Source organism: Danio rerio, chromosome 2 (genome assembly GCF_049306965.1).
Source record: "Danio rerio strain Tuebingen ecotype United States chromosome 2, GRCz12tu, whole genome shotgun sequence".
NCBI classification, from domain to species: domain Eukaryota; kingdom Metazoa; phylum Chordata; class Actinopteri; order Cypriniformes; family Danionidae; genus Danio; species Danio rerio.
This window is the reverse complement of record NC_133177.1, coordinates 60,468,191-60,496,009: the sequence shown is the minus strand read 5'-3', so window position 1 is coordinate 60,496,009 and position 27,819 is coordinate 60,468,191. Positions and strand designations below refer to the sequence as shown.

At 38.9% G+C, this 27,819-nt stretch overlaps 2 protein-coding genes and 1 pseudogene across 3 annotated transcripts in view; 1 reads left to right on the top strand and 2 right to left on the bottom strand.

The window, feature by feature from the left end:
• The window catches only part of ncana (neurocan a), a 248,356-nt gene that overhangs the window by 2,144 nt on the left and 218,393 nt on the right, over window positions 1–27,819 (top strand). The window lies entirely within an intron of this gene.
• Window positions 72–11,542, bottom strand: ftr39p (finTRIM family, member 39, pseudogene; annotated as a pseudogene). Its single transcript, NR_137203.1, has 6 exons — window positions 10,895–11,542; window positions 4,206–4,301; window positions 3,853–4,086; window positions 3,608–3,767; window positions 3,447–3,506; window positions 72–726 (listed from the first exon to the last, which is right to left on the bottom strand). The product of NR_137203.1 is annotated as a finTRIM family, member 39, pseudogene (transcript).
• LOC100006950 (tripartite motif-containing protein 16-like) lies at window positions 12,518–26,127 on the bottom strand. Its single transcript, XM_001345507.10, has 6 exons — window positions 25,818–26,127; window positions 21,584–21,679; window positions 21,241–21,474; window positions 20,996–21,155; window positions 20,809–20,868; window positions 12,518–17,596 (listed from the first exon to the last, which is right to left on the bottom strand). The coding sequence occupies exons 1-6, from the start codon at window positions 25,986–25,988 to the stop codon at window positions 17,058–17,060; spliced, it is 1,260 nt and encodes a 419-aa protein (XP_001345543.5). The 5' UTR covers window positions 25,989–26,127; the 3' UTR covers window positions 12,518–17,057.

Sequence of the window (27,819 nt, the reverse complement as noted above, 5' to 3'; positions counted from 1 at the left end):
TGCTGGATAAGTTGGCTGTTCATTCCGCTGTGGCGACCCCGGATTAATAAAGGGACTAAGCCGACAAAAAATTTTTAAAGTAGTGGTTTTAATGTTTAGAGTAAATCACAAAAATTGCATCAACAGCAAGACTGATATTTTGAGAACATTTCCCACAATATTGCATTCATAGAATCTGTATCATCTACACTGTCAGATCACAGAGCTTCACTTTTGAAGTGTTAGAAACCAAGAATCCAGGATAGAGTGTGTGTGTGAATGTGGTGTGGAGTGTGTGTATGAGGCTCATTGTTGTGTCAGAGACGCTGTAGAAGGACAAAGTTCCTGCACTGTGATCCACATACACTCCTATTCTAGGGCAGCTGTCGGTGGATTCAGAGAATTCAGTACTTACAGAATTGTAACAGAATGATAAGCTGTAAGCAGAGCACTCCAAACTCCAGGACTGATCATTGCACCCAAACATACATTCAAAACCTTGTCCCTTCCTCTTGATGCTCTTATACGACACTGATATAAACACACCATCATCTCCGCTCCACTCCAGCTCCCAGTAAGAGCGTCTACACACACTCTCTCTACACAACACCTGAGGGCGAAAAGTAAATCTGTCTGGATGACCAGGATACGGCTGGACTGAATCTTTATTTTCCACCACTGTGTTTCCTTTAGACAGAACCAGCCTTTTATTCACTGTGTTTGGATCCAAAGTGAACTTTTGGAAATCTGATGAAGAAATGAAGTAAAATAAAGTGATACATGACATTTATCTATCCAGGAAAGGTATTACATTGATTTTTGTACAGTATAAAAGTAACAATAAAATGAATAGTAGTAGAATTGACAGTAGACTACCAGAGCTCCAGACAGCGACTAAATGGATGTTTTGCAACCTTTTTTATGCCTGTATGTGTACAGTATGTAGAGGTGTAGGGGCTTGAAGAAAAAAGGTTTGGTAGCAAGGTTCTTGCTATCTTGAACACAATTACTATTAAATTACTGTTTATTTCTTTACATTTTAACTTTGTAAACTATAAAATCATGCGTGTCCTCACGGTTGGTGTCTCATTTTGTGAGCCGACTGACAACAGTTGTTCGCTCCCCTCCTTCTCCCCTGCTCTGCTGGCCACGCCCACTCCTGCCCTTTGCTCGCGGAGCTCCACCCCCATTATCATGCATCTTTTAAAAAAAATTCTGAGGTAGACCTGAACCGAAAGTGGGGGGGGGTGTCATGACCCTTTAAGAATTTTGGGATCATAATTTTTATCACAGTAGAGCTGCACGATTCTGGCTAAAATGAGAATTGCGATTTTTAAAAAAAAATTTTTTGCTTAAAATAAAGATCACGATTCTCTCACGATTCTGTAGATGTAAAATAAAGCTTAATATTAAATTATTGTTTTTTTACTCAAACATATGGTAAAACAACAATATTATTATTATGTGTAGTTCTAATGGTTTCTATAAATAATTCTACTTATAATAATTCTGATGTTGAATTATTTTTGCGATATAGGCCTATGCTTGCAATGTCATTGAGAACATTATTAGACCATTTAATTCAATATATAGACTAGAGTAGCTATACTGACACTGTAAACATTATTTTATATATAGAAAAAACAGATCAAATGCTTGTCGCAGTCATAACTCTAAAATGCGATATGATCATTTAAATGAAGTGCACACTTTCGGTTTCATTTTGACTGCTAAGTGCTGTTCATACTTTGCGCGCGGCTCTCAAACGATGTAACACTCTGTGTCACAAACAGAATATTATTTACAACTGTATTACCTGTTACTCGCAACATATGCAGGTTCTGTTCACTGAAGTAGACGCGCACACGTCTATCATTAAGCAGGGCGCACGCCCGCACAGTCAGCAGCTCGCGTCACATGTGATTTCCCCTCCGCGATTACATCATTATATGAAGACAAAAATGACATTTTTACGTGAATTATACCTTCTAAATACAGAATGTGACTCTTTTAACATCATTTGGAGATGTCCATGTCACTGAGCAACGTGTGAGAAACAATGAAAACACTCGTGCAGCCACCTGAACTTGAAAATATGATTGGCAGAATCATAGAAATGCTGGATTAAGATCGTCTAGGGCAGTGGTCACCAAACTTGTTCCTGGAGGGCCGGTGTCCTGCAGATTTTAGCTCCAACTCTAATCAAACACACCTGAACAAGCTAATCAAGGTCTTACTAGGTATACTTGAATCATCCAGGCTGGTGTGTTGAGGCAAGTTGGAGCTACACCCTGCAGGGACACCGGCCCTCCAGGACCGAGATTGGTGATCCCTGGTCTAGGGGGTCGAATCTAGATTGCGATCTTTTTTCGATTAATTGTGCAGCTCTATATTACCGTATATAAAATACTTAAATAAAAACACTTGCTTCAATTTAATATGATTCAGACATCAAACATATACAAATGCATAGTTCAGATCCTAATTGCTGTACTCAGGGCCGGAGCAAGCTGAACTGCCGCTCTAGGCAGAGGACGATCACGCCGCGCTCAACCCAAATGTAAAAATGAAAGTGAACGGTTATGAAAATAAAGTGAGGACCTCTAATCTGCCGCCCTATGCGCGGATATAACTGAGGACACGCGGGTGCTGATGGAGGTGTCGCTGACGCCGCCCTCTCTATTCTGTCGTCTATGCGCGAATATATCTGAGGACGCGGGTGGTAAGGGAGATGTCGCGGACGCCGCCCTCTCTATACTGCCGCCCTCTCTATACTGCCCTCTCTATACTGCCGCCTAGGTCACCTCTATGGACGCGCCGGCCTTGGCTGTACTGTATATAGTGATGCAAGATTAATAAATGCAGCGTAACATGATTTCAAGAGTTCACACTTAGATAGTGTTTGACAACTTGTTAGCAAGTTAGCAGGTTTGGCATGCTGTCCCGGGAGAGAACCCTGAGCTCGGAGATAGTTGAGCCCAGGGCTCCCGCCAGGTCCATAAAGCATGTGAGGGGAGTACGAGGTCAGGTGTTCTCGAGAACTCCCCTCGGCAAAAGAGGAAAGGAGAAGGGGTGGATGGGGGGTTTCTTCGGAAAACGAAGATAAGGGAGTAGATCTTAGCTAGGTTATTTATAGTGAGTTTGGATCAATCCGATTGGCTAGCCAATGAGTGTAGATGAGTGGCCAGCTGCAGTCAATCATATCACGTGCTCCTCTCAAAATTAGCTAGTGAAACTTCATAAAATGACCTTTTCTATGGTTTTGGAAATTTTGAACAGCTGAACTGTTGTAGAAGTAAAAGTTGCAATAATAAAAATACTTTTCACAAGTATTAAACTTAAGATTAAACTTCTGTTTTGTTTCCCGTATATTTAATACAATCACTTCAGCACAGTTCATTCTGATTGTTGATATATAATAAGACAAAAGATAATATTTTCTGCACAGTATGCTCAGAGTGACTTACACTGGAGGAACTGCTCACGGGTCTTTGGTTCAGGAGTGGAAATGATAGTAATGCTGCTCACTGTGGAGACAAACAGATGATTAATAGTAAATATGATCAAATATTATAAATGCATTTACTGTAGGAATCATCTGAAACATGTCAGGAAATATAAATCTGACCTCTGCTAGATATGGTCTTCATCTCCTCAGTGCAGAACTGCTGCAGTTTGTCTCTCAGACGAGACACAGATTCAGTAACTTTATTAAAAGAGAGCTGTGAGCTGATAAAAAAGCTGGATGAGTCTGTAGATCCAGGAGGGACAGAGAGAGACTGGAAACTCTACACAGACACAACAGAAACAGCAGCTGAAGACACACAAACACAATCTCTGCTCCACATGCTCTTCCACTGTCCTGTGTGTCACCTGGAGGAAATGGATGTGATCTTCTGTGTGTGAAAGCTGCTCCAGCTCAGCGTTTCTCCTCCTCAGATCATTGATCTCCTGCTCCAGTCGCTCCAGTCGTTCTTCAGCTCCACTCACTGCAGTCTTTTCTCCATCTCTGATCATCTGCGTGAGCTCCGAGCGGCTTCTCTCAATCCAGCAGATGAGCTGAGTGAAGATCCTCTCGGTGTGGTCCACTGCGGCCTGTGCAGAGCGCTGTCAGACACACACACACACACACACACACACACACACACACACACACACACACACACACAGAGAAGCATTGGAGTGTGAAAGGCCTCTTCAGCTGCTGTTCTCCTGCTCAAACTCACCTTGTGAGACTCCACAGCCTCTCTCAGCTCCTCCAGCTCCTTCTGTCTCTCCTGGAGTCTCTGCTGGAAACTGCTCTGGGTTTCCTCCAGACAACTCTGCAGAATTCACAGTGGATGTTAACATTAGGCTTGATTTAGGTCACCAGGGTCTAAGAACAGCGGTATTTTAATGTCCAATAGTGATGTCAAATGAGGTTGATAATTGGTTGATTTTAGGTTGTTTTAAAAAGTTTTAGAAAGTCGAGCCAACATCTTGAGCCAGTGTCATATTGACATCAAATACTGACATTTATTTGTCAAGTATGGCAACCAAAATCCAACGTCTGATAGACGTCATAGTCGTAACGTCCACCCTGATAGTCGTAACGTCCACACAACGTCAAGCTGTTACATCATTAGAGGTGAATTTTTTTTGTTGTTTTTTTTGTTTTTGCTTTGGACCGTAACCAACGAGCCCTGACGTTGGGCCCAATTTAATTTCCAAACAAAATGCAACATCTCATGATGTTAGGGTACAATGTCACTTTGACATCATCCAGGAAGTTTCACACGTCCTCCATTCTTGAGTATTGGCATTGAGCTTTGGCAGCTGATGATGACGTTACACATGAACACAAGATGGCTGAAGAACGCATATTGAGAAACAGGCAATGTGTTATTATGCCGTTGTATGCAGTTTGGAAAACAATAGGATTACTCTGGGTCCTATAGGCGGACCCAATTGTCAAGGGGGCTTATGACGACGGTATAATAACACATCCGTATCTCAGCAGGGTCCCTCATGATTTTGGGTCTTCTCAAAACAAATCCATTGTGTTACGTGGATATTTGCAAGTTGTTTATGTTGTGACCAAATGCAGTTCGTTTTCTGAATTGTTTGTGTTGTGACCAAATGCAGTTCGTTTCTTCAATTGTTTGTGTTGTGTCCAAATGCAGTTCGTTTCTTCAATTGTTTATGTTGCGCCCGAATAGCAGCGCATTTCTTCAATTGTTTGTGTTGTGACCAAATGCAGTTCGTTTCTTCAATTGTTTGTGTTGCGACCGAATAGCAGCGCATTTCTTCAATTGTTTGTGTTGTGACCAAAAGCACTTTGTTTCTTCAATTGTTTATGTTGTGTCCAAATGCAGTTTGTTTCTTCAATTGTTTGTGTTGTGACCAAATAGCAGCTTGTTTCTTCAATTGTTTGTGTTGTGACCAAATGCAGCTCGTTTCTTCAATTGTTTGTGTTGTGACCAAATGCAGTTCGTTTCTTCAATTGTTTGTATTGCGACCGAATAGCAGCGCATTTCTTCAATTGTTTGTGTTGTGACCAAATGCAGCTCGTTTCTTCAATTGTTTGTATTGCGACCGAATAGCAGCGCATTTCTTCAATTGTTTGTGTTGTGACCAAATGCAGCTCGTTTCTTAAATTGTTTGTGTTGTGACCAAATGCAGTTTGTTTCTTCAATTGTTTATGTTGTGACCAAATACAGTTCGTTTCTTCAATTGTTTATGTTGTGACCAAATACAGTTCGTTTCTTCAATTGTTTATGTTGTGACCAAATACAGTTTGTTTCTTCAATTGTTTGTGTTGTGACCAAATACAGTATGTTTCTTCAATTGTTTATGTTGTGACCAAATACAGTTCGTTTCTTCAATTGTTTATGTTGTGACCAAATACAGTTCGTTTCTTCAATTGTTTATGTTGTGACCAAATACAGTTCGTTTCTTCAATTGTTTGTGTTGTGACCAAATACAGTATGTTTCTTCAATTGTTTGTGTTGCGACCAAATGCAGCTCGTTTCTTCAATTGTTTGTGTTGTGACCAAATGCAGTTCGTTTCTTCAATTGTTTGTGTTGTGACCAAATGCAGCTCGTTTCTTCAATTGTTTGTGTTGTGTCCAAATGCAGTTCGTTTCTTCAATTGTTTGTGTTGCGACCGAATAGCAGCGCATTTCTTCAATTGTTTGTGTTGTGACCAAAAGCACTTTGTTTCTTCAATTGTTTATGTTGTGTCCAAATGCAGTTTGTTTCTTCAATTGTTTGTGTTGTGACCAAATAGCAGCTCGTTTCTTCAATTGTTTGTGTTGTGACCAAATGCAGCTCGTTTCTTCAATTGTTTGTGTTGTGACCAAATGCAGTTCGTTTCTTCAATTGTTTGTGTTGTGACCAAATAGCAGCTCGTTTCTTCAATTGTTTGTGTTGTGACCAAATGCAGTTCGTTTCTTCAATTGTTTGTATTGCGACCGAATAGCAGCGCATTTCTTCAATTGTTTGTGTTGTGACCAAATGCAGCTGGTTTCTTAAATTGTTTGTGTTGTGACCAAATGCAGCTGGTTTCTTCAATTGTTTATGTTGTGACCAAATACAGTTCGTTTCTTCAATTGTTTATGTTGTGACCAAATACAGTTCGTTTCTTCAATTGTTTATGTTGTGACCAAATACAGTTCGTTTCTTCAATTGTTTGTGTTGTGACCAAATACAGTATGTTTCTTCAATTGTTTGTGTTGCGACCAAATGCAGCTCGTTTCTTCAATTGTTTGTGTTGTGACCAAATGCAGTTCGTTTCTTCAATTGTTTGTGTTGTGACCAAATGCAGCTCGTTTCTTCAATTGTTTGTGTTGTGACCGAATGCAGTTTGTTTCTTCAATTGTTTAAATTGTGACTAAATACAGTTTGTTTCCTCAATTGTTTGTGTTGTGACCAAATACAGTTCGTTTCTTTAATTGTTTGTGTTGCGACCAAATGCAGTTCGTTTCTTCAATTGTTTGTGTTGTGACCAAATGCAGTTTGTTTCTTCAATTGTTTGTATTGCGACCGAATAGCAGCGCATTTCTTCAATTGTTTGTGTTGTGACCAAATGCACTTTGTTTCTTCAATTGTTTGTGTTGTGACCAAATACATTATGTTTCTTCAATTGTTTGTGTTGTGACCAAATGCAGCTCGTTTCTTCAATTGTTTATGTTGTGACCAAATACAGTTCGTTTCTTCAATTGTTTATGTTGTGACCAAATACAGTTCGTTTCTTCAATTGTTTATGTTGTGACCAAATACAGTTCGTTTCTTCAATTGTTTGTGTTGTGACCAAATACAGTATGTTTCTTCAATTGTTTGTGTTGCGACCAAATGCAGCTCGTTTCTTCAATTGTTTGTGTTGTGACCAAATGCAGTTCGTTTCTTCAATTGTTTGTGTTGTGACCAAATGCAGCTCGTTTCTTCAATTGTTTGTGTTGTGTCCAAATGCAGTTCGTTTCTTCAATTGTTTGTGTTGCGACCGAATAGCAGCGCATTTCTTCAATTGTTTGTGTTGTGACCAAAAGCACTTTGTTTCTTCAATTGTTTATGTTGTGTCCAAATGCAGTTTGTTTCTTCAATTGTTTGTGTTGTGACCAAATAGCAGCTCGTTTCTTCAATTGTTTGTGTTGTGACCAAATGCAGCTCGTTTCTTCAATTGTTTGTGTTGTGACCAAATGCAGTTCGTTTCTTCAATTGTTTGTATTGCGACCGAATAGCAGCGCATTTCTTCAATTGTTTGTGTTGTGACCAAATGCAGCTCGTTTCTTAAATTGTTTGTGTTGTGACCAAATGCAGCTCGTTTCTTCAATTGTTTATGTTGTGACCAAATACAGTTCGTTTCTTCAATTGTTCATGTTGTGACCAAATACAGTTCGTTTCTTCAATTGTTTATGTTGTGACCAAATACAGTTCGTTTCTTCAATTGTTTGTGTTGTGACCAAATACAGTATGTTTCTTCAATTGTTTGTGTTGCGACCAAATGCAGCTCGTTTCTTCAATTGTTTGTGTTGTGACCAAATGCAGTTCGTTTCTTCAATTGTTTGTGTTGTGACCAAATGCAGCTCGTTTCTTCAATTGTTTGTGTTGTGACCAAATGCAGCTCGTTTCTTCAATTGTTTGTGTTGTGACCGAATGCAGTTTGTTTCTTCAATTGTTTAAATTGTGACTAAATACAGTTTGTTTCCTCAATTGTTTGTGTTGTGACCAAATACAGTTCGTTTCTTTAATTGTTTGTGTTGCGACCAAATGCAGTTCGTTTCTTCAATTGTTTGTGTTGTGACCAAATGCAGCTCGTTTCTTCAATTGTTTGTGTTGTGACCAAATGCAGTTTGTTTCTTCAATTGTTTGTGTTGCGACCGAATAGCAGCGCATTTCTTCAATTGTTTGTGTTGTGACCAAATGCACTTTGTTTCTTCAATTGTTTGTGTTGTGACCAAATACAGTATGTTTCTTCAATTGTTTGTGTTGTGACCAAATGCAGCTCGTTTCTTCAATTGTTTGTTGTGACCAAATACAGTTCGTTTCTTCAATTGTTTGTGTTGTGACCAAATACAGTTCGTTTCTTCAATTGTTTGTGTTGCGACCAAATGCAGCTTGTTTCTTCAATTGTTTGTGTTGTGACCAAATGCAGTTCGTTTCTTCAATTGTTTGTGTTGTGACCAAATGCAGCTCGTTTCTTCAATTGTTTGTGTTGTGTCCAAATGCAGTTCGTTTCTTCAATTGTTTGTGTTGCGACCGAATAGCAGCGCATTTCTTCAATTGTTTGTGTTGTGACCAAAAGCACTTTGTTTCTTCAATTGTTTATGTTGTGTCCAAATGCAGTTTGTTTCTTCAATTGTTTGTGTTGTGACCAAATGCAGTTCGTTTCTTCAATTGTTTGTATTGCGACCGAATAGCAGCGCATTTCTTCAATTGTTTGTGTTGTGACCAAATGCAGCTCGTTTCTTAAATTGTTTGTGTTGTGACCAAATGCAGCTCGTTTCTTCAATTGTTTATGTTGTGACCAAATACAGTTCGTTTCTTCAATTGTTTATGTTGTGACCAAATACAGTTCGTTTCTTCAATTGTTTATGTTGTGACCAAATACAGTTCGTTTCTTCAATTGTTTATGTTGTGACCAAATACAGTTCGTTTCTTCAATTGTTTGTGTTGTGACCAAATACAGTATGTTTCTTCAATTGTTTGTGTTGCGACCAAATGCAGCTCGTTTCTTCAATTGTTTGTGTTGTGACCAAATGCAGTTCGTTTCTTCAATTGTTTGTGTTGTGACCAAATGCAGCTCGTTTCTTCAATTGTTTGTGTTGTGACCAAATGCAGTTCGTTTCTTCAATTGTTTGTGTTGTGACCGAATGCAGCTCGTTTCTTCAATTGTTTGTGTTGTGACCGAATGCAGTTTGTTTCTTCAATTGTTTAAATTGTGACTAAATGCAGTTCGTTTCTTCAATTGTTTGTGTTGTGACCAAATGCAGCTCGTTTCTTCAATTGTTTGTGTTGTGACCGAATGCAGTTTGTTTCTTCAATTGTTTAAATTGTGACTAAATACAGTTTGTTTCCTCAATTGTTTGTGTTGTGACCAAATACAGTTCGTTTCTTTAATTGTTTGTGTTGCGACCAAATGCAGTTCGTTTTTTCAATTGTTTGTGTTGTGACCAAATGCAGTTTGTTTCTTCAATTGTTTGTATTGCGACCGAATAGCAGCGCATTTCTTCAATTGTTTGTGTTGTGACCAAATGCAGTTTGTTTCTTCAATTGTTTGTGTTGCGATCAAATGCAGTTCGTTTCTTCAATTGTTTGTGCTGAGACCGAATAGCAGCACATTTCTTTAATTGTTTGTGTTGTGTCCAAATGCAGCTGGTTTCCTCAATTGTTTGTATTGCGACCGAATAGCAGCGCATTTCTTTAATTGTTTGTGTTGTGACCAAGTGCAGCTCATTTCTTTAATTGTTTGTGTTGTGACAAAATGCAGTTCGTTTCTTCGATTGTTTGTGTTGTGACCAAATGCAGTTCGTTTCATATACACTCGATGCAAAAGTAGCCTGTATTGGCCTTAAGGCACATTCAGTTCCGCAGAATGCAGATTTTGTCAAAGAGTAGTTAATTCAGAAATGATTTAGTTAAATTTAATAGCTATAGCTGTTAGTGATAAAATTGGGCTCAATTTAAATATCGAGGAGGTCAAGCCACTGGTCCTTCAAAACTCTGCTGCAGTTTCCAGTTGCTTCTTAAAGGGCCTTTACACAGCATGAGTTTACATTCAAACTCAAAACACACATTTTCTCTTTGGCTTTGAATTGTAGTTGATTGTTCTTTGTCAGATCTCATTCTGTGGTGTAATTTATAGTGTCTTTGATCTCAATTCTTTTCTTTATTTGATCGTACAACACAGGGGTGTCGCTAGACACGTGCCCCAGGGGGGGTTCAATTTCACTATACAAAAGTGTATGTGACAAATAAACGCCTGATTTGATTTTTGCACAACATTTCAACTGTTCTATGGTGTTTTTATCTATTTAAAGACAATCGGTATGTTGTTAAACAACAATCCTCAAAAACCCATGCAAGTGTGTAGATTCCTGACCTTGTTAAACAGTAAATACCAAGAACTTTTGAAAACATGTCAAACTTCATCAGTCAAACACAGTCTGACCGGTTTAGCTTCATTCACGTATCTGTGCTTTTCAGACTTGTTTAACTGGAAGTGTGCCTGCCATTATATTCAGTTTGAAGGTAAACTTAAAGGGACAGTTCAACAAAAAATTTAACATTTGTCAATATTTTCACATCCTTCACTTGTTCCAAACCTGTTTGAGTTTCTCATAAAGTTTATAACCACTTGAGCAAACCATCCCTTTATTATGAGTATGACTGTTTTCCTCTAATGAAAATGAAGAGACATTATAAATCGAGATCATACCTGTAGTTCAGTCCTCTCTGCTGCAGCTGAAACAGTGTCATGGTGTTTGTGTTGATCCAGCAAACACAGATAACATATACAGCAGTGATCAGTGCGGCAGAAGATCTCCAGGAGTTTCTTGTGTTGTTGACAGATTATCTCTTTCAATTTGTGAGTGGCTTCAGTCACTTGGTGTTGATTTCCTGGGTGAATCTCTTGATGGCGCTGAAAATGAGTGTGACAGTAAGTTCAGACACACCAGACAGGACTTGACGGCTCTGTTTTTGGCTCCAGTACAGACGTCACACTCCACATCTCCAGATGCAGCGGGACTCTGAGCAGGACCAGCAGCTTGTAGTTTGCTCTTCTGCAGTTTCTCCAGCACTTCAGCCAGCATGGTGTTTTTAGCTAAAGCGGGTCTGGGGCTGAAGGTCTGTCTGCACTGAGGGCAGCTGTAGACTCTCTTCTGATCCTCCTGATTCCAGCAGTCTGTGATGCAGCTCATACAGTAACTGTGTCCACAGGGAATGGAGACTGGATCCTTCAGGAGATCCAGACACACCGAACAGCTGAACTGATCCTGTGCCACAGAAACACTGAATTCTGCCATTTTACTGCTCACACACACAGACCGAGAGTGACAACAACACTACACACACAACACTGATTATTACTTTTGGTTTTTGGGATTCCTCTAACTCTGACACTCCCTCACCCTGTGTGCGTCATGTAATAAACTCCGCCACTAGAGGGCAGTCTAATGCAGAAATAAAGCCACAACAGTGAAGAATGAGTAGATATATAAGTTATGTTGCATTTTAAAATTCTTTGTCAAGCTCTTAGGCATTTTAGGTGATCATTTTCTGTTCTTTAAACTCATCCATTCATTGATATGTAGATAATTTATAAAGTAAAAATTAAAGTGCAAAGTTCTAGTCAGTGTGAAGGAATTATTAGACTTGGCAACATCCAATTTCATGTGACAGGAAGACCAATCAAAGGCCGTGTTTCTGCTTGAAGCGGCGCTGCGCAAACCGATTGGTGGAGAATGACATCAAAGCACCGCCAGAGGTTCTATTTAGAATGTGGAGCATTCGGCAATCTGATAGGTGTAGCGGTGCTTTGATGTCACACCGAAACACACCTACACAACAGTGTTCCCGCCCTGCACCGCGTGCTGAGTTGATGCTCTTCAGCATTATAGGACGAGAAGTTTAGAGAGAATTACAGTAAGTGTGTTTTTATCACTTTGTTTAGACTAAATCAGTGATGTCTGCATTGACCTTTGGATAAATAAAAGCTGAAATATCAAGCCAAACTCTGTCTCAAACTTATTTGTCACCATTGTAGACCCTGCTTGCATATTTTTGCTGTGGTTGGCAGTTATTTTATGCATAGTGTATTTTGTTTTTTTACTGATGCAGAGAAACGTGATACAAATACGCCTAAAAGTGCAGCATTGTGAGCATAGACAGAGGATCATCAAATAAATGGAGAACATTCAAATAGAAACTGGCATAGACCGTCTTTAGACATGGCAAATAAGATATTTTGTTATAGGCTGATGCAGCTTTTTAATAAACAACTTTTTGCCAGTACTGATATGTGTCAGGGGAAAATGATCAACACAAACACAACTTATTTTATGCTTGAGCAATCCAAAATTTTAATTAGACCAATATATACTTGTTTAACAATGATAAACAGACAAGAAAGTGACAATATACATTAAAAAAAACAAATAATAATACTAAAAACACACAGACACCCATTTAAAAATAGGATATGCTTATTTAAATTATAAAAATAAACAGTTACAGTACACCTCTTAAATTCTGATTATCTGTAAATGCAACAGAAAAGTAGTACGTTGTTTGTATTTATCTAGATTAATGTCTATGCAAGAAATTTGCTGGAACAGAAAGACAAAGATCACAATGAGTATAACGATTAAAGTAATCATAAAGACTTCATGATTATTGACTGTGACCTGCTGCGTTTATCTAAACAGCTGGCAGTGCTTAATAATAATGTTACATCAAGTTCTTTAGATTTGTGAGGAGAAGAAATGCATTTTATTTATTTTTACAGGATAACATCATGTGTGGATGCTCTGAGAGTTTTTTTTAAAGATACCAGTTTTAATAATCAATATCTTCCTCTTGTTCCCTTGAACCTTTTAAATGAAACAGATCACATTTTTAAGCTTTTTTTTTTTACATTAGCAGAGTTTGCTAGCTAAGTTAGGCCCATTTAATATCATGTTAATCAATAGATGTTGAATTATGCAAGACATTATGCAACACACCGCCTGTAGCTTACTATCATTTTTATGTCTCCCTTTCACATGCTATAGCCAAATAAGTCTAAAACTAGTGCTGCTGGCCGATATCGCAAAAAAAAAAAAAAAAAAATGCCATGTTTCATATCATTCAATATAGATAATTATTTAATATTTTTAACAACACATTCAAGAATATTAGGATTTTTTTTATTTATTAAACCACTTCATTTTAATTTACCAACATTACTGAAGCAAAATTTAAAAGATTTTTAATTTAATAGTAAAAAACTAAAATATTTAAACTAAATCTCTGATCTGATTATAATAAAATACACATAAGTGTTAAACTTGATCAATAAAATGTTACAAAGTGTGTGCAATGGTAAAGCTAGACCAACATCTGTAAAGTGTAAATAATGATGCAGTAAACCTTTAAACAAACTCTTTAAACAAAACTAATTATGATCATCAGATCTAAGCTTTCAAGTAAAGAAACCAACACCATTATTCAAATACATGCTGAACATTAATATAGTGAATTTGAATGACTACATTACCCACGATGCTAAAAAAAATCTTTCAGAAGGGGAGCTGGTGCACAAGAAAAGAAACCAAAAAGCCACTCTGGTGAGCTCCTTACATCCTTTTTTAACACAATCTCCTCACTGCTGCTGTCTGGCACTCATTTTCACATGTGTTGTTATTCTGACCTGAAGTGACAAGCGTGAGTGCATGCTTTCCTTCACCATTTACTACGGCGTCTCTCGTAACTAGAGGACTGTTTTCTCAGAGGATGCCAAACAGAGAAACCGGTCATGATCACCAGCGATCTAACCACCAGAGATTGCTGAAAAACATTCACACTCATGTAGGAGTACAAATCTGCTGAACGCAGCTCCACGCTCCAGGTACACTTCCGTTGCATGGTCCTGGAGCGTGGAGCTGCAGAGGGCCTGGCGCTGCATTCAGAAGATTTGTAGTCCTTTGTGAGTGTGAATGTTTTCCAGCGATCTCTGGAGGTTAGAATGCTGGTGATCGTGACAGAACCATTGCTGCAGCTCCAATGCAAGTTTATGGAGAGAATTAAAAAGCACTGCAGTGTTTGTCTCAGGTAATTAGTCTGCCGTTACTGAAATATGTAATTATAAAAATAATAATAAATGTATTTTTTTTCTCAGACTCAAAGCGCTAAGAGCATCAGAACACAGTGAAACATGAAATACAGAAAATAAAAAATACAGATCAAAAGAAAGCAATAATAAAACAATGAGTTTTAGGACGTTTCTTAAAACAGTCCAGGGAAAGGAAAGCTTTTGCAATAGTTCTACCGGGAAGACTGAGATGTCACGTCATTCATAATAATTATCTCGTCAGCCTATAACAACCAAGCAAGCCATGCGTATAAGCTCATCTAAACAATCTGTTTCGCTGTATTCAGGTGACGTTGCGAAAGTTTCCCTCCATCCTCCTCATCACCACCACCACCTCCAGGTCAGCCTCGTCTCCACTCAGGGGGTTGGCTTCGCCCTGCCTTCATCTTCAGGCAGGATCTGCCAGCTCATCCAGAGTTCTGCACTATATACGGGGCTTACGCCAAAGAACTTTATGGAAGGACCGTAACAAATTCACATTCATGCAAACAATTCACAGTAAATGTTCAAACGTTTTTCTGCCTCCTAAAGTCTTTCTGGTAGAACTGGCGTTCCTGATGTTTGTGGGAAGAGCATTCCAGAATTTAGTTGCACAGTTTTTTTTCCCCAATTTCTGTTTAACGGAGAGCAGATTTTTTCAGCACATTTCTAAACATATTAGTTTTAATAACTCATTTCTAATAACTGATTTATTTTATCTTTGTCATGATGACAGTAAATAATATTTGACTAGATATTCTTCTAGAGATTTCTACACAGCTTAAAGTGACATTTAAAGGCTTAACTGGGTTAATTAGGTTAACTAGGCAGGTTAGGGTAATTAGGTAAGCTATAGTATAACTATGGTTTGTTCTGTAGACTATTGAAAACAAATATAGCTTAAAGGGGCTAATAATATTGAACTTAAAATGGCTTTTAAAAAATTAAAAACTGCTTTTATTCTAGCCGAAATAAAACAAATAAGACTTGCTCCAGAAGAAAAAATATTATCAGACATACTGTGAAAATATCCTTGCTCTGGTAACTACATTTGGGAAATATTTAAAAAGGAAAATACATTCAAAGGGGGGCTAATAATTCAGACTTCAACTGTGTCATATTCCATACAATGTGTGAAGCAGATCGGTTAGTTCTACTTGCATGAATCGCAGTGCGCTCGCGGCATTCAGAGAAGTTCAGGGGCTTCATGTATCAACGCTGCGTACGCACAAAAACTTTGCATACGCCAGGTTTCACGCTCGGAATCGCTCACGTTTGGATTTACTAACAATAAACTGAACGTGGGAATGTGCGCAGCTTCACGGCAGCTTCATGGCTGGCGTACGCACATTTTTTGTGCGTGTCTGTTTTATTTCCATTGGTGACTCCTGGAGGCAGTTGTGTTAAATTCCTCTCTACAAAGTGTCTGAGCCTTGCAATGGCAGCTGTATGAGACGGGTTCATCTAGCAGGTATATAAGGTTTCCATACCATACAGTTGACCAGCCAAACATTAAAGCGCAATTTGCAGCGGTCGCCTGTTTTCCCAATGTAATCTGAGCGATCTACTGCACGCACATTGCTATAAAGACACTATCTGAAGATGAATTTGCATGCGTGAATCAGAAATATTTCCATTCAATAAATGTGCAAATAAAATATGATGCACTGACTTATTAATGATTCCTACTTGTCTTTCTCGTGATAAATAGTAGGCAAAATCTGATATGTAGCGGGGGAAAAAAGAAGAAAGAGTTCACCAGACGCTGGATTCGAGCCGACTTCATGCTCGAACATGTCAATACATGATCACATGTGTCCTATGAGGCGCGCCACTGAGACAGTTAAGGGTACTGCAACACTTTACAGATATAAACCACACTATTTCTTTTTTTAATGCACTCAGTGCGATGTTCAGACCCAACTGTGTTGACCGCATCAGCTAAACTCTCCCACTCTATTTTTTTCTTTTGTTGTTAATTCCGGAGAACAAACTTGCAAATAACACCGCTTTTCTCCGGTCTACCTCTGAAAGCAGCACCTCCAATTCACATTCTGTTCAAAGTTTCTCTTCTTGCTTGCTTTTGCCGTTGCTTTTTCGTTGGGTTTTTCCATTAGCATAGTCATTAGCATATTCATACGGGGGAGGAGGCAGGGAGGGGTTTTGTGCTCGTGCATGTTGCGCTCAGCTTCACGTTCATTCAGATGTACAAAAGAATATGCGTGAGATTCGGCGTACGCAGTGTTTCATACATCTGAAATTTTTTCTGCGTACGCACATTTACAGCTTTGTGCGTACGCAATGTTTTAGTAAGATTTCCACGCAAGTCTTCGTACATGAGGCCCCAGATGTTTTTAACTAGGTGTGGCAGGAAAATGCGTGTGTCACATGCGCGCAGCTTGCACACCATGTGCACATCACTTCTTGTGCACATCGTGCAAGTCACGCACCTCCATCGGAAATGACCAACTGACACCCTAAGCTTATTGGCACTGCATTGGCGCGCGCTCAGCAGCTACACTTTTATAAAACTATAGCGCTTCATACAAAAAGTTCCTACCAAACTATTTTATTATCGTTATTGACAATAGTGTTTGGTTAGAAATACTGCCCAGCCCTACCTAAAACAAAAAGTGTTTGACAAATATCTTTTGAAGTTAGCCTTAACGCAGTAAATGCTAATGGGTAAAATTAATGTTAATGAATTATTCATGTTTAAAGTAAATGTATCAAATGTGAAAACCCCAATACTATTTCATGTACATTTCATCTACACTGTCAGATCACAGATCTTCATTTTTGAAGGGTTATTATGTCCTAATCCAGGATAGAGTGTGTGTGTGAATGTGGTGTGGAGTGTGTGTATGAGACTCATTGTTGTGTCAGAGACGCTGTAGAAGGACAGAGTTCCTGCACTGTGATCCACATACACTCCTATTCTAGAGGAGCTGACGGAGGGTTTAGGGAGATCAGTCTTTATATTATTATGCCTGAATGATAAACTATAAGGAGAGCAGAACAAACTCCAGGACTGATCATTGTTTCCAAACAGACACTCATTACTGTTTCCCTTTCTCTTGATGCTCTTATATGACACTGATATAAATCCACCATTACCACTCCACTCCAGCTCCCAGTAAGAGCGTCCACACACTCTCTCTCTACACAACACCTGATGCCAATAATCAAATCTGTCTGGATGATCAGGATAGGACTGGGCAAAGCCATTCATTTCAGCCACCCTGTTTCTTTCAGACAAGAACAGCAGGTTATTCGCTGTGTTTGGATCCAAAGTGAGCCGTTGATAATCTAATAAAGATAAAAGAAGATTTCAAAGTCATCAGTATGCAGTTTTAACTAATGTTTTTCTGCCAAAACCAAACCTACAGTGACTGAATTCAAGATTGATTTGTGCAGATTGAATAATCAAAAAATTTTTTTGTACGTGTTCAGTATAATCAGTAGGGCTGTAATGATACACGATATGAAATCGAAATCGCGACACTCATATCTATGATCCTGCGTCGCGATGTGATAAGGGAGAATCGCGACAAACCCCGTGACTACCTTTCCAATAACGTCTTGCGTGCTGCCTGCAAAAGTTGAGCTAATTGAAGAAGAATGTGAGGAAACACTTTTTTTTCCGCTCGACATTACGAGCACTGCTCCGTTTAAGCCCTCGCAATATGCGTTTAGCCGGGAGAGCTCGCACGGAGCTCTCGTCTGAATGTGTCAGGAATATCAAAAACAAAACCAACTTAACCCCGCTTGTCAACAGACAACGGCAGAAACATTGCCAATGCTGTCAAAGCGGCCGGATTTTCAGCGCATATACGATGCTTTGCTCACACTGTTAATGTGGTTGCGCAGAGAGGGATGGGCGTTCACCAGATCTCCCGACTCCTCTGCAGAGTAAGGAAAGTTGTCACGTTTTTTCACTGCAATGTTGACATGATGGTGTCTCTGAAGAATTTTCAACTCCCTTAAATCAAACGAGTTTGGTTTTCTTGAGAGAAATAAGTTGTTTATTTGTTTAATGTTTACTTGATTTGTGGTTTGGAGCACAGGCATTAAGCCTCAGTTACCTCAGTGTGAAACAGTAACCGTACGTTCACACCGAAAGCGGCGAGAGCGTCAAAGTAGCCGGGAGTCATTCATTTTCAATGAGAGCCGGCGGCGATAAGCGGCGAGGAGCAGCGCGGCGCATCTTCGCCGGCGTGAGCGTCGAGGAGAGTTGAAATGAAGTCAACTTTATGGTAATGAGCTATGACGCGGTTCGGCGGCAAGCAATCAGAATGAAGACGTCCACCTCTTGATAGCAGTTCAGAGAACACAGACCTGTGAACTTTGGTTCCGACAACAGTTGTTCCCAAGGGTTTGATTATTTCGGTCGCCGGATTTCCAATTATTTACAATTTTATTATACAAATTTATCTTAAAAAAGCGGGAATCTCACGCGATGTGACAGTACAAAACAGTACTGCTGCTTCAGGATATTTCAGACATATGGACACATATTGGATAAATAGAGCAAAGCCACACCACACGCAACATGATCTTCCATTGTTTTATGAATTTGATAAGAAGTGCGCAACATTTTCACGCTAGAAATATGTTTTATGCAGGAATGTAACTGATATGCTGCAACGGCTCCTTTAAGTACGAGATCAATGTAGCGAGTTTTGACGCTCTCGCCGCAGGAGCTGAAGGCAGAGAGCGTTGTCGCCAGGGCGGCCAGAGCGACCTTGGACACTCTCGCCGGTTTCGGTGTGAACGTACGGTAACTGTTAGCCAAAAGGTAAGTGAATTATAACAGCGCAAACTTTTCTGTAACCGTGCTGTGCACTTTCTGTTTAACCCTTTGGGAGTTGATGTTACGTGCTGACTGACAGGTGCGCGATGCGTGAGGCCAGGAAACAGGACGAAGCTTTCAGTTAAGATGAACACAGTTTCTATAGTTATACTTTATTTATAGATAAAGGTAAATGACTCTGCATATAATCACTCTATCATGCTGGAGTTTATAGCCGTTTCGCTTTACTTCAGGACACATTAACGCCGCTCTGAAGGTCTAATCGCTGTTTTAAGTTATCCAGAGCTGTATGAATGTACAAATCTTGAATATCACAATAGTATTAACTATTACAATTGTAACAACACAGACAGCAACACTTTTGCACAATTGATACCCAGCTGATTCAGTCGTTTCATAAGAGGACAGCGCCTCTTCTCTTCTTTTTTCCTTGTCAACATAAAGGCAGTGAGGTGCGCCTTGTTTTCAGCCCCTTGTTCAACTGCAAGACATATTTAACTTGCGGGAGGATAACGTATAACCCGTGCCTACAGACACATTTGCCAAAGAAGAAAAATGGAAGAAGAATATTGCTGTTTGATACAGACGTGTTGATGCTAACCAGCAATGATGTTGACCTGGATCTGCGTCATAAACGCAACAAATAGGCTTTACTTTTAATTTTACAGCTTATAAAGCATGTACGCAGATTAATGCAATATCATATTTAAACAACACAACTGTTTACAAAAAGTCAATATGCCTTTTCATCACGCAGCGCGCGCACTTGATCCGCAAGGGAGAGAGAGGAAACCATATCAAGACATAATCTTTAAAATAATGATTTCTATTAAAAATGTTAAAGGTTTTGTGATTATAATAATAACAGTGGGGCATTAAATAAATGCATATTTTCCGTGGAGCGAGCGATTTGAGGAAGTCTGCGATTTTTATTTGACGGAGGAAAAAAACATATGATTGGAAAAAAACAGCCTATGCCTATCATTTTGTAATATAAATTAATTATTTAAGCGAAAATAATTTAGGGCAGTCCTATTTATTTTATTCATTTTATTTAGATTATTCTGCTCTTCTGTGCTAAAACTGCAGGTGTGTGAAGATGCTCTGTTGTTCTGTTCTGTTATTAGTATGCTAGCATATAAAAATAAATCAGTATTTTAAAATGCAATATTTAATGTGTCAGACACAAAATAGACATGTCAATTAGTTTAATATAAAATTAATAGTAATCTGACCCATCTAACCATTAATAACCGAGAGCTGCGGTTGTCGGTTAGCAAAATTAACCGAATTGAGCATCCCTAGTAGCCATTTAATTTACTTTTTCTATAGAGAACTTGATTGAAAAAGAATTTTCAACATGCTTGAACCATCTACACAATGGAGTTTAGTTCTGTTTGGTTTTTCAACAGTATTTTGTTACAAAGAAAACAAAAGTGATATAGCTTTGGCTATTTATTTATTTTATATATGGCTATTTATATTGTTAATAATTTGCTTAGTTAATATTGTTATTTGATGTTCAGTTTATAAAGATTTTTCAAATGTTATTTAATAAAAAATTGTTTTAAAAATTCTTTTTTTCCCACCCCACACGAAAAAAATAAATAAATTGTGATACGAACCGAATCGTGGGTCAAAAATCATGATACGAACCGAATCGTGGGTTTGGTGTATCGTTACAGCCCTAATAATCAGAGTGACTTACACTGGAGGAACTGCTCACGGGTCTGTGGTTCAGGAGTGGGAATGATGCTAATGCTGCTCACTGTGGAGACAAACAAATGCATAAAACTAAATACTGTAAAATATTAAACTCTAATTTTAGAATCTTTTATAAAGCATTCTGCTCTACATTATTTATTATGATACACATTAGGAAAAATGGAGCTTACATCTGCTAGATATCAATTTTATCTCCTCTCTGCCGAAATGCACCAGATCATCTCTCAGGCGAGACACAGATTCAGCGATTTCATCAAAAACAAGTGGAGAGCTGCTAATAAAGCTGGATGAGTCTGTAGATCCAGGAGGGACAGAGAGAGACTGCAAACTCTACACAGACACAACAGAAACAGCAGCTGAAGACACACAAACACAATCTCTGCTCCACATGCTCTTCCACTGTCCTGTGTGTCACCTGGAGGAAATGGATGTGATCTTCTGTGTGTGAAAGCTGCTCCAGCTCAGCGTTTCTCCTCCTCAGATCATTGATCTCCTGCTCCAGTCGCTCCAGTCGTTCTTCAGCTCCACTCACTGCAGTCTTTTCTCCATCTCTGATCATCTGCGTGAGCTCCGAGCGGCTTCTCTCAATCCAGCAGATGAGCTGAGTGAAGATCCTCTCGGTGTGGTCCACTGCGGCCTGTGCAGAGCGCTGTCACACACACACACACACACACACACACACACACACACACACACACACACAGAAGCATTGGAGTGTGAAAGGCCTCTTCAGCTGCTGTTCTTCTGCTCAAACTCACCTTGTGAGACTCCACAGCCTCTCTCAGCTCCTCCAGCTCCATCTTTCTCTTCAGGAGTGTCTGCTGGAAACTTCTCTGGGTTTCCCTCAACTGACTCTGCAGGATTCACAGTTAAAAGCAAACATCACTGCAAAGTCGTGATTATGAATGGGAATCTCAGGACTTTCTTTAGGTGTTCATGAGAAAACACATTGGATGCAGTAAAGTGCATTAGTGCAGCTAAATGTTCAGAAATGCTTGTTTCGGAATTGTTTTCCTCATTTATTTCTTTCTAAAGGATGTTTTTTCAAGTTGCTGAAACAGTCAATTATTATTTTTTTAGTGGAGAAGATTGTACAAGAAAAAAAACATTTGCAACAGTTGTCTACAACCTATTTCCATCCAACTAATCATTTACAGTTGAACTGGTCTGCATGATGACACCCCGATTGACAAAAGGGTATTGCATATGTTTTGGTATCGCAACATGAATTTGCCCTTCAGCCATTTCCAAACTGCATTTTGTTTATTCCAGTGTTCCATCTGGACGAAATCCTCATTGTTCCTTCAGGGTTGAGCTATTGATCGTCTTGTATCAGTACCCTGGCATAGACTTTTTCAGGGTGGCTGAGAAGTGTGATGCCCTTTAAAACACCGTCAGGTCACCTTCTCAAAAACGGGGACTATCACATCAGCTGTCCAGTCCAGTCCGAGGTATAGTACTCAACCAAGACAGCCCCACAACATCCAGAGACTAGAGGTTCACAGGGGAGATCCTCTCATATACCAGGAAATATCCCAACACTGGGCAGCTATAAGCAAGCTCACATGGGCTGCCACCTCTCACTGTGTGAGCACTGACATACCAACTTCTACTCCAGAGTCCAGGGGCCTCATGTACGAAGACTTGCGTGGAAATCATACTAAAACATTGCGTACACACAAAGCTGTAAATGTGCGTACGCAGAAAAAAATTCAGATGTATGAAACACTGTGTAGCTGCCGTCAGAAGCAATTCTTATATATTACACTCTATAAACATAAACTTTACATTTAAAAAAGTCAATAAATAGTTAAAATGTTCAGAGTAATCATTTAGAATAAATAAGTCATGTATATTTGTTGTTAATGCATGTTAATTCATTTAAAGTTATTTAACTAAAACTATAAGGGGGAGGGGGGAACCTTTTCTTGTTACGTTTACCTTGGGAATTATTTCATTGTTGCAATCAAGATATTCTTCCATTGCACTACAAGTGGTACAGTCACAAGGTGCTGTGTTAAAACACATTTTTAAGGTTTAAGAAGTGCAAAGAAGTTTGTTTAAGAGAAACTGCAACCCTTCAAGTTTATTCCTCTTGAGTTAGAGAGGCCAATGAGGTATGTGTCGTATGGTGTTAACGTATGTGAACATGTATGATTATGTGTCCGTATGTAATGTATAATTAGCCAAGTAAGTGTATTTCTTTACATGTTGAATGTGCACTTTATCTTTACACACTGCTTACGCCGAATCTCACGTATATTCTTTTGTACATCTGAATGAACGTGAAACTGAGCGCAACATGCACGAGCACAAAACCCCTCCCTGCCTCCTCCACCCGTATGAATATGCTAATAAATCTACTTTGGCAAAACCCAACAAAAAGCAATGGCAAAAGCAAGCAAGAAGAGAAACTTTGAACAGAATGTGAATTGGAGGTGCTGCTTTCGGAGGTAGACCGGAGAAAAGCGGTGTTATTTGCAAGTTTGTTCTCCGGAATTAACAACAAAAGAAAAAAATAGAGTGGGAGAGTTTAGCTGATGCGGTTAACACAGTTGGGTCTGAACATCGCACGGAGTTAATTTAAAAAAATTGTGTGATTTATAGGTGTAAAATGTTGAAGTGCTCTTAACAGTCTCAGTGGCGCAGCTCGAAAAACGCATGTGATCATGTATTGACACGTTCGAGCATGAATTCGGTTTGAATACAGCGTCTGATGAAGTCTTTCTCATCCACCTCCCCCCACCCCCCCGCTACATATCAGATTTTGCCAACTATTTATCAGGAGAAAGACAAGTAGGAATCATTAATAAGTCTGTGCATCATATTTTATTTGCACATTTATTGAATGGAAATGTTTCTGATTCACGCATGCAAATTCATCTTCAGATAGTGTCTTTATAGCAATGTGCGTGCAGTAGATAGCTCAGATTACATTGGGAAAACAGGCGACCGCTGCAAATTGCGCTTTAATGTTTAGCTGGTCAACTGTATGGCATGGAAACCTTATATACCTGCTAGATGAACCCGTCTCATACAGCTGCCATTGCAAGGCTCAGACACTTTGTAGAGAGCAATTTAACACAACTGCCTCCAGGAGTCGCCAATGGAAATAAAACAGACACGCACAAAAAATGTGCGTACGCCTGCCATAAAGCTGGAGCTGCGCACATTCCCACGTTCAGTTCATCGTTAGTAAATCCAAACGTGAGCAATTCTGAGCGTGAAACCTGGCGTACGCAAAGTTTTTGTGCGTACGCAGCGTTGATACATGAGGCCCCAGCTCTTTTTGAGAAGATGTGTACCAGAGCCCAAACTGCATGGAGGTGAGTCTGACTATGTCTAGTCGGTCTCCTTTAACCTCCCGCATAAGCTCAGACTCCTTCCCACCCAATGAGGTGAGATTCCCTGTCACAAGAGCCAGTCTCAGTGTCTGAGGATCAAGTACGCATGGCTCTGACCATAAACTAACCTTCTACAATGTATCCTCGCTGCAGCCTGTAGTACTGGATGTGGTCCAAAATGTAGTGGACACCCATTTGTAAGTGGTTGTTGCTAGAAAGAAGAAATATTTTTGTTCCTGTTCAAATTACATATTACATTGTGTGTTATTAACATCTACACCTACCCAAACCCTTAAGCCGAACTCATGTTGGCATGTTTGTTATTGTACAGTTCGTAATGGACCTGATCCAGTACATCATTGCACTACAGACTGCAGCGAGGACCTTGCAATGCACCGGCTCCTTTCGGCTCCACTTGCAGGTGGTGAACAGGAGGTTAATGATGCAAGCTGAGATTGCATCACTCAGCGATGCAATGTCAGACACAATGCACTCAATGGAGTGAGTGACATCACTATTATGGGTAGGGTTAAGGGTGGGGTTAGGTGAGCGGATTAAAAAGCATTGGATGCAGCTCAGATTGCACTGCACCGAGTCTGCAGCCAGACCCTTCTCTGATGGCCTGATGTGACGTCAGGATGTAAAATTAGTTTGCTATTTCAGGAGAGGAGCCAAGACTTAAAGACTAACAAATAAATAAATAATAATAATAATTAATAATAATTAATAACAATAATAATAATTAATAATATATTAATAATAATAATAATATAATAATAATAATAATAATAATATAATAATAATATAATTATAATATTAATAATTAATAATAATAATAATTAATAATATATTATTAATAATAATATAATAATAATAATAATTAATAATAATAATAATAATTAATAATATGTTAATAATAATAATAATAATAATAATATTATAATAATAATTAATAATATATTATTAATAATATAATAATAATAACATAATAATAATAATAATAATAATAATATAATAATATAATAATAATAATATAATAATAATAATTAATAATAATAATAATAATAATTGTTGGCAACAAATAGAGTACATATAGATATTGTACACCTTAATCAAATGAGTTGCTTGTGAGTTCGACCTAATTAGTCCTATATAGTTTAGTTTAAACCATTTTTATTGTTTATGTTATAGTGTTACCAGTCCTTACAAAACACTACGAAATTATAAATGGCATGATTGAGACAAAAACAACTTTTAATGTGGAAAATACCTAATATAATGTGTTGCAGTGTCACGTTCCATGTAGTGTTATGAGTTATTTCTTCCCTAGGGATGACATTAACCCAATCTCCAGAACATTGACTGACGTGCTCTGTGATGTAGCTTCTGTATGCTGAATTAATGCTAAATTTGGGATTCTTCGAAAAAGGCATTTGTCAAACAATAATCTGTTGAACACACTGTGCTTTAGTCCCTCATTTAGGTGCTTTCATTTCAGTCAATCATTAATATGACACCACCCTGACCAAAGTCTATTACACATGTCTGTTGGAGAGAATATCAGAAATACAGTTTTAAGTATGTGCGCTGTACGAAACTATCGATATACAAAGTCATTATTAATAATTGAGCATAAGTGAGTTCTTACCTGTTTTTCAGCTCTCTCTACTTCAGGTAAAACAGTGTCATGGTGTTTGTGTTGATCCAGCATACACATATAGCATATACAGCACTGATCAGTGCGGCAGAAGATCTCCAGGAGTTTCCAGTGTACTAGGCAGATTCCCCTCTGAGCCACAGAAACACTGGATTCTGCCATTATACTGCTCACACTCACAGACGGAGAGACACACCAACACAACACACAGATGACTGCTTACTTTCTCTCAACATTTCCTGCTTTTGGACAGTGGGAAGGTGAAAGGTGCACCCAATAATATGTTTCCTGGACACAATCCAGAGTAAACAATCCAAGTGAAGCGAACCATATATGGATAATGACGCATCCCTTTAGGTGTATACGAGCTAATCCCAAAAATTTTTGATAAGGTTTACACTTTATTAGGTACACCTTACTTGTACTCTGTTGGACCCATTTTTGCCTTCAGAACTGCCTTAATCCTTTGTGGCGTAGATTCAACAAGGAACTGGAAATATTCCTCAGAGATTTTGCTTCATATTGACATGATAGCATCACACAGTTGCTGCAGATTTGTTGGCTGCACATCCATGATGCCAATCACTATTTGTAATGTTGCAGTATGTATTTGCATAATGATGTTCCTTTACTTGAAAGCTCAGATTTGATGATCATAATTTCTTATATTTACAGAGTGGGAGGTTTACTGCATCATTATTATTCACACCTTAAAGTTTGCTTTGATTGTTCAGCGTTTGCACTTTACCATTGCACACACTTTGTAACATTTTATGATCAAGTTTGAGAGTCTCTTTAACCTTTATATTTATTTTATTACAAAGAGATCAGGGGCTTCATGTATCAATGCTGCGTACTCACAAAAACTTTGCGTACGCCAGATTTCATGCTCATATTTGGATTTACTAACGATGAAATGAACATGAGAATGTGCGTCTGTCCATGCCAACTTCATGCCTGGCCTGGCGTACTGTACGTTCATTTCTTGTGTGTCTGTTTTATTTCCATTGGCAACTCCTTGAGGCAGTTGTGTTAAATTGCACACTACAAAGTATCTTTGAGCCTTGTAATGGCAGCTGTATGATGGGTTCATCTGAATGTCTAGCAGATATGCAAGGTTTCCATACCATGCAGTTGACCAGCCAAACATTGAAGTGCAATTTGCAGCGGTCGCCAGTTTGCCTAGTGTAATCAGAGCGATTGACTGCACGCACATTGCTATAAAGACACCATCTGAAGACGAATTTGTTTAGGTGAATCAGAAACATTTCCATTCAATAAATGTGCAAATAAAATATGATGCACAGACGTATTAATGATTCCTACTCGTCTTCCTCGTGATGAAGAGTAGCAAAATCTGATATGTAGCGGGGGAAAAAAGAAGAACGTCTTCAGCAGACGCTGGATTCGAACCGGGTTCATGCTCGAATGTGTCAAAACATGTTGCCATGCGTTTTACAAGCTACGCCACTCACGCTGTTAATGACACTACAAAACATCCCACTCAGTGCGATGTTCAGACCCAACTGTGTTAACCGCATCAGCTAAACTCTCCCCACTCTATTTTTTTCTTTAGTTATTAATTCCGGAGGACAAACTTGCAAATAATGCCGAGTTCAGACTGCATGATTTTCAAAGTAGTCGTGTCACAGATGTGTTCACACTGCATGACTATCTGGGCTAGCGTTTCGTCGCTGCGTTGTTTACACTGCAAGATGGATCGGCGACAGGGACTTTCACATTGCATGACTACTATAGGAAGAATCACAGACAACTTCGTCCAAACTACGTCGCACAGCCAAAAACACGTCGTATATCTTTTGTTATTAACTACATAATGAGAAAGAAGCCTTTAATGGGGTAGAACATGTACATGGTTGCTCACCTGGGTTTAAAGGGAATTAGCCATTTCTCCCCAACATTGATAATAAACTAATTTCTTTCTGTATGAAACGTCAAACAGACACGGGTGCTCCTGAGTCCTGTCAAACCT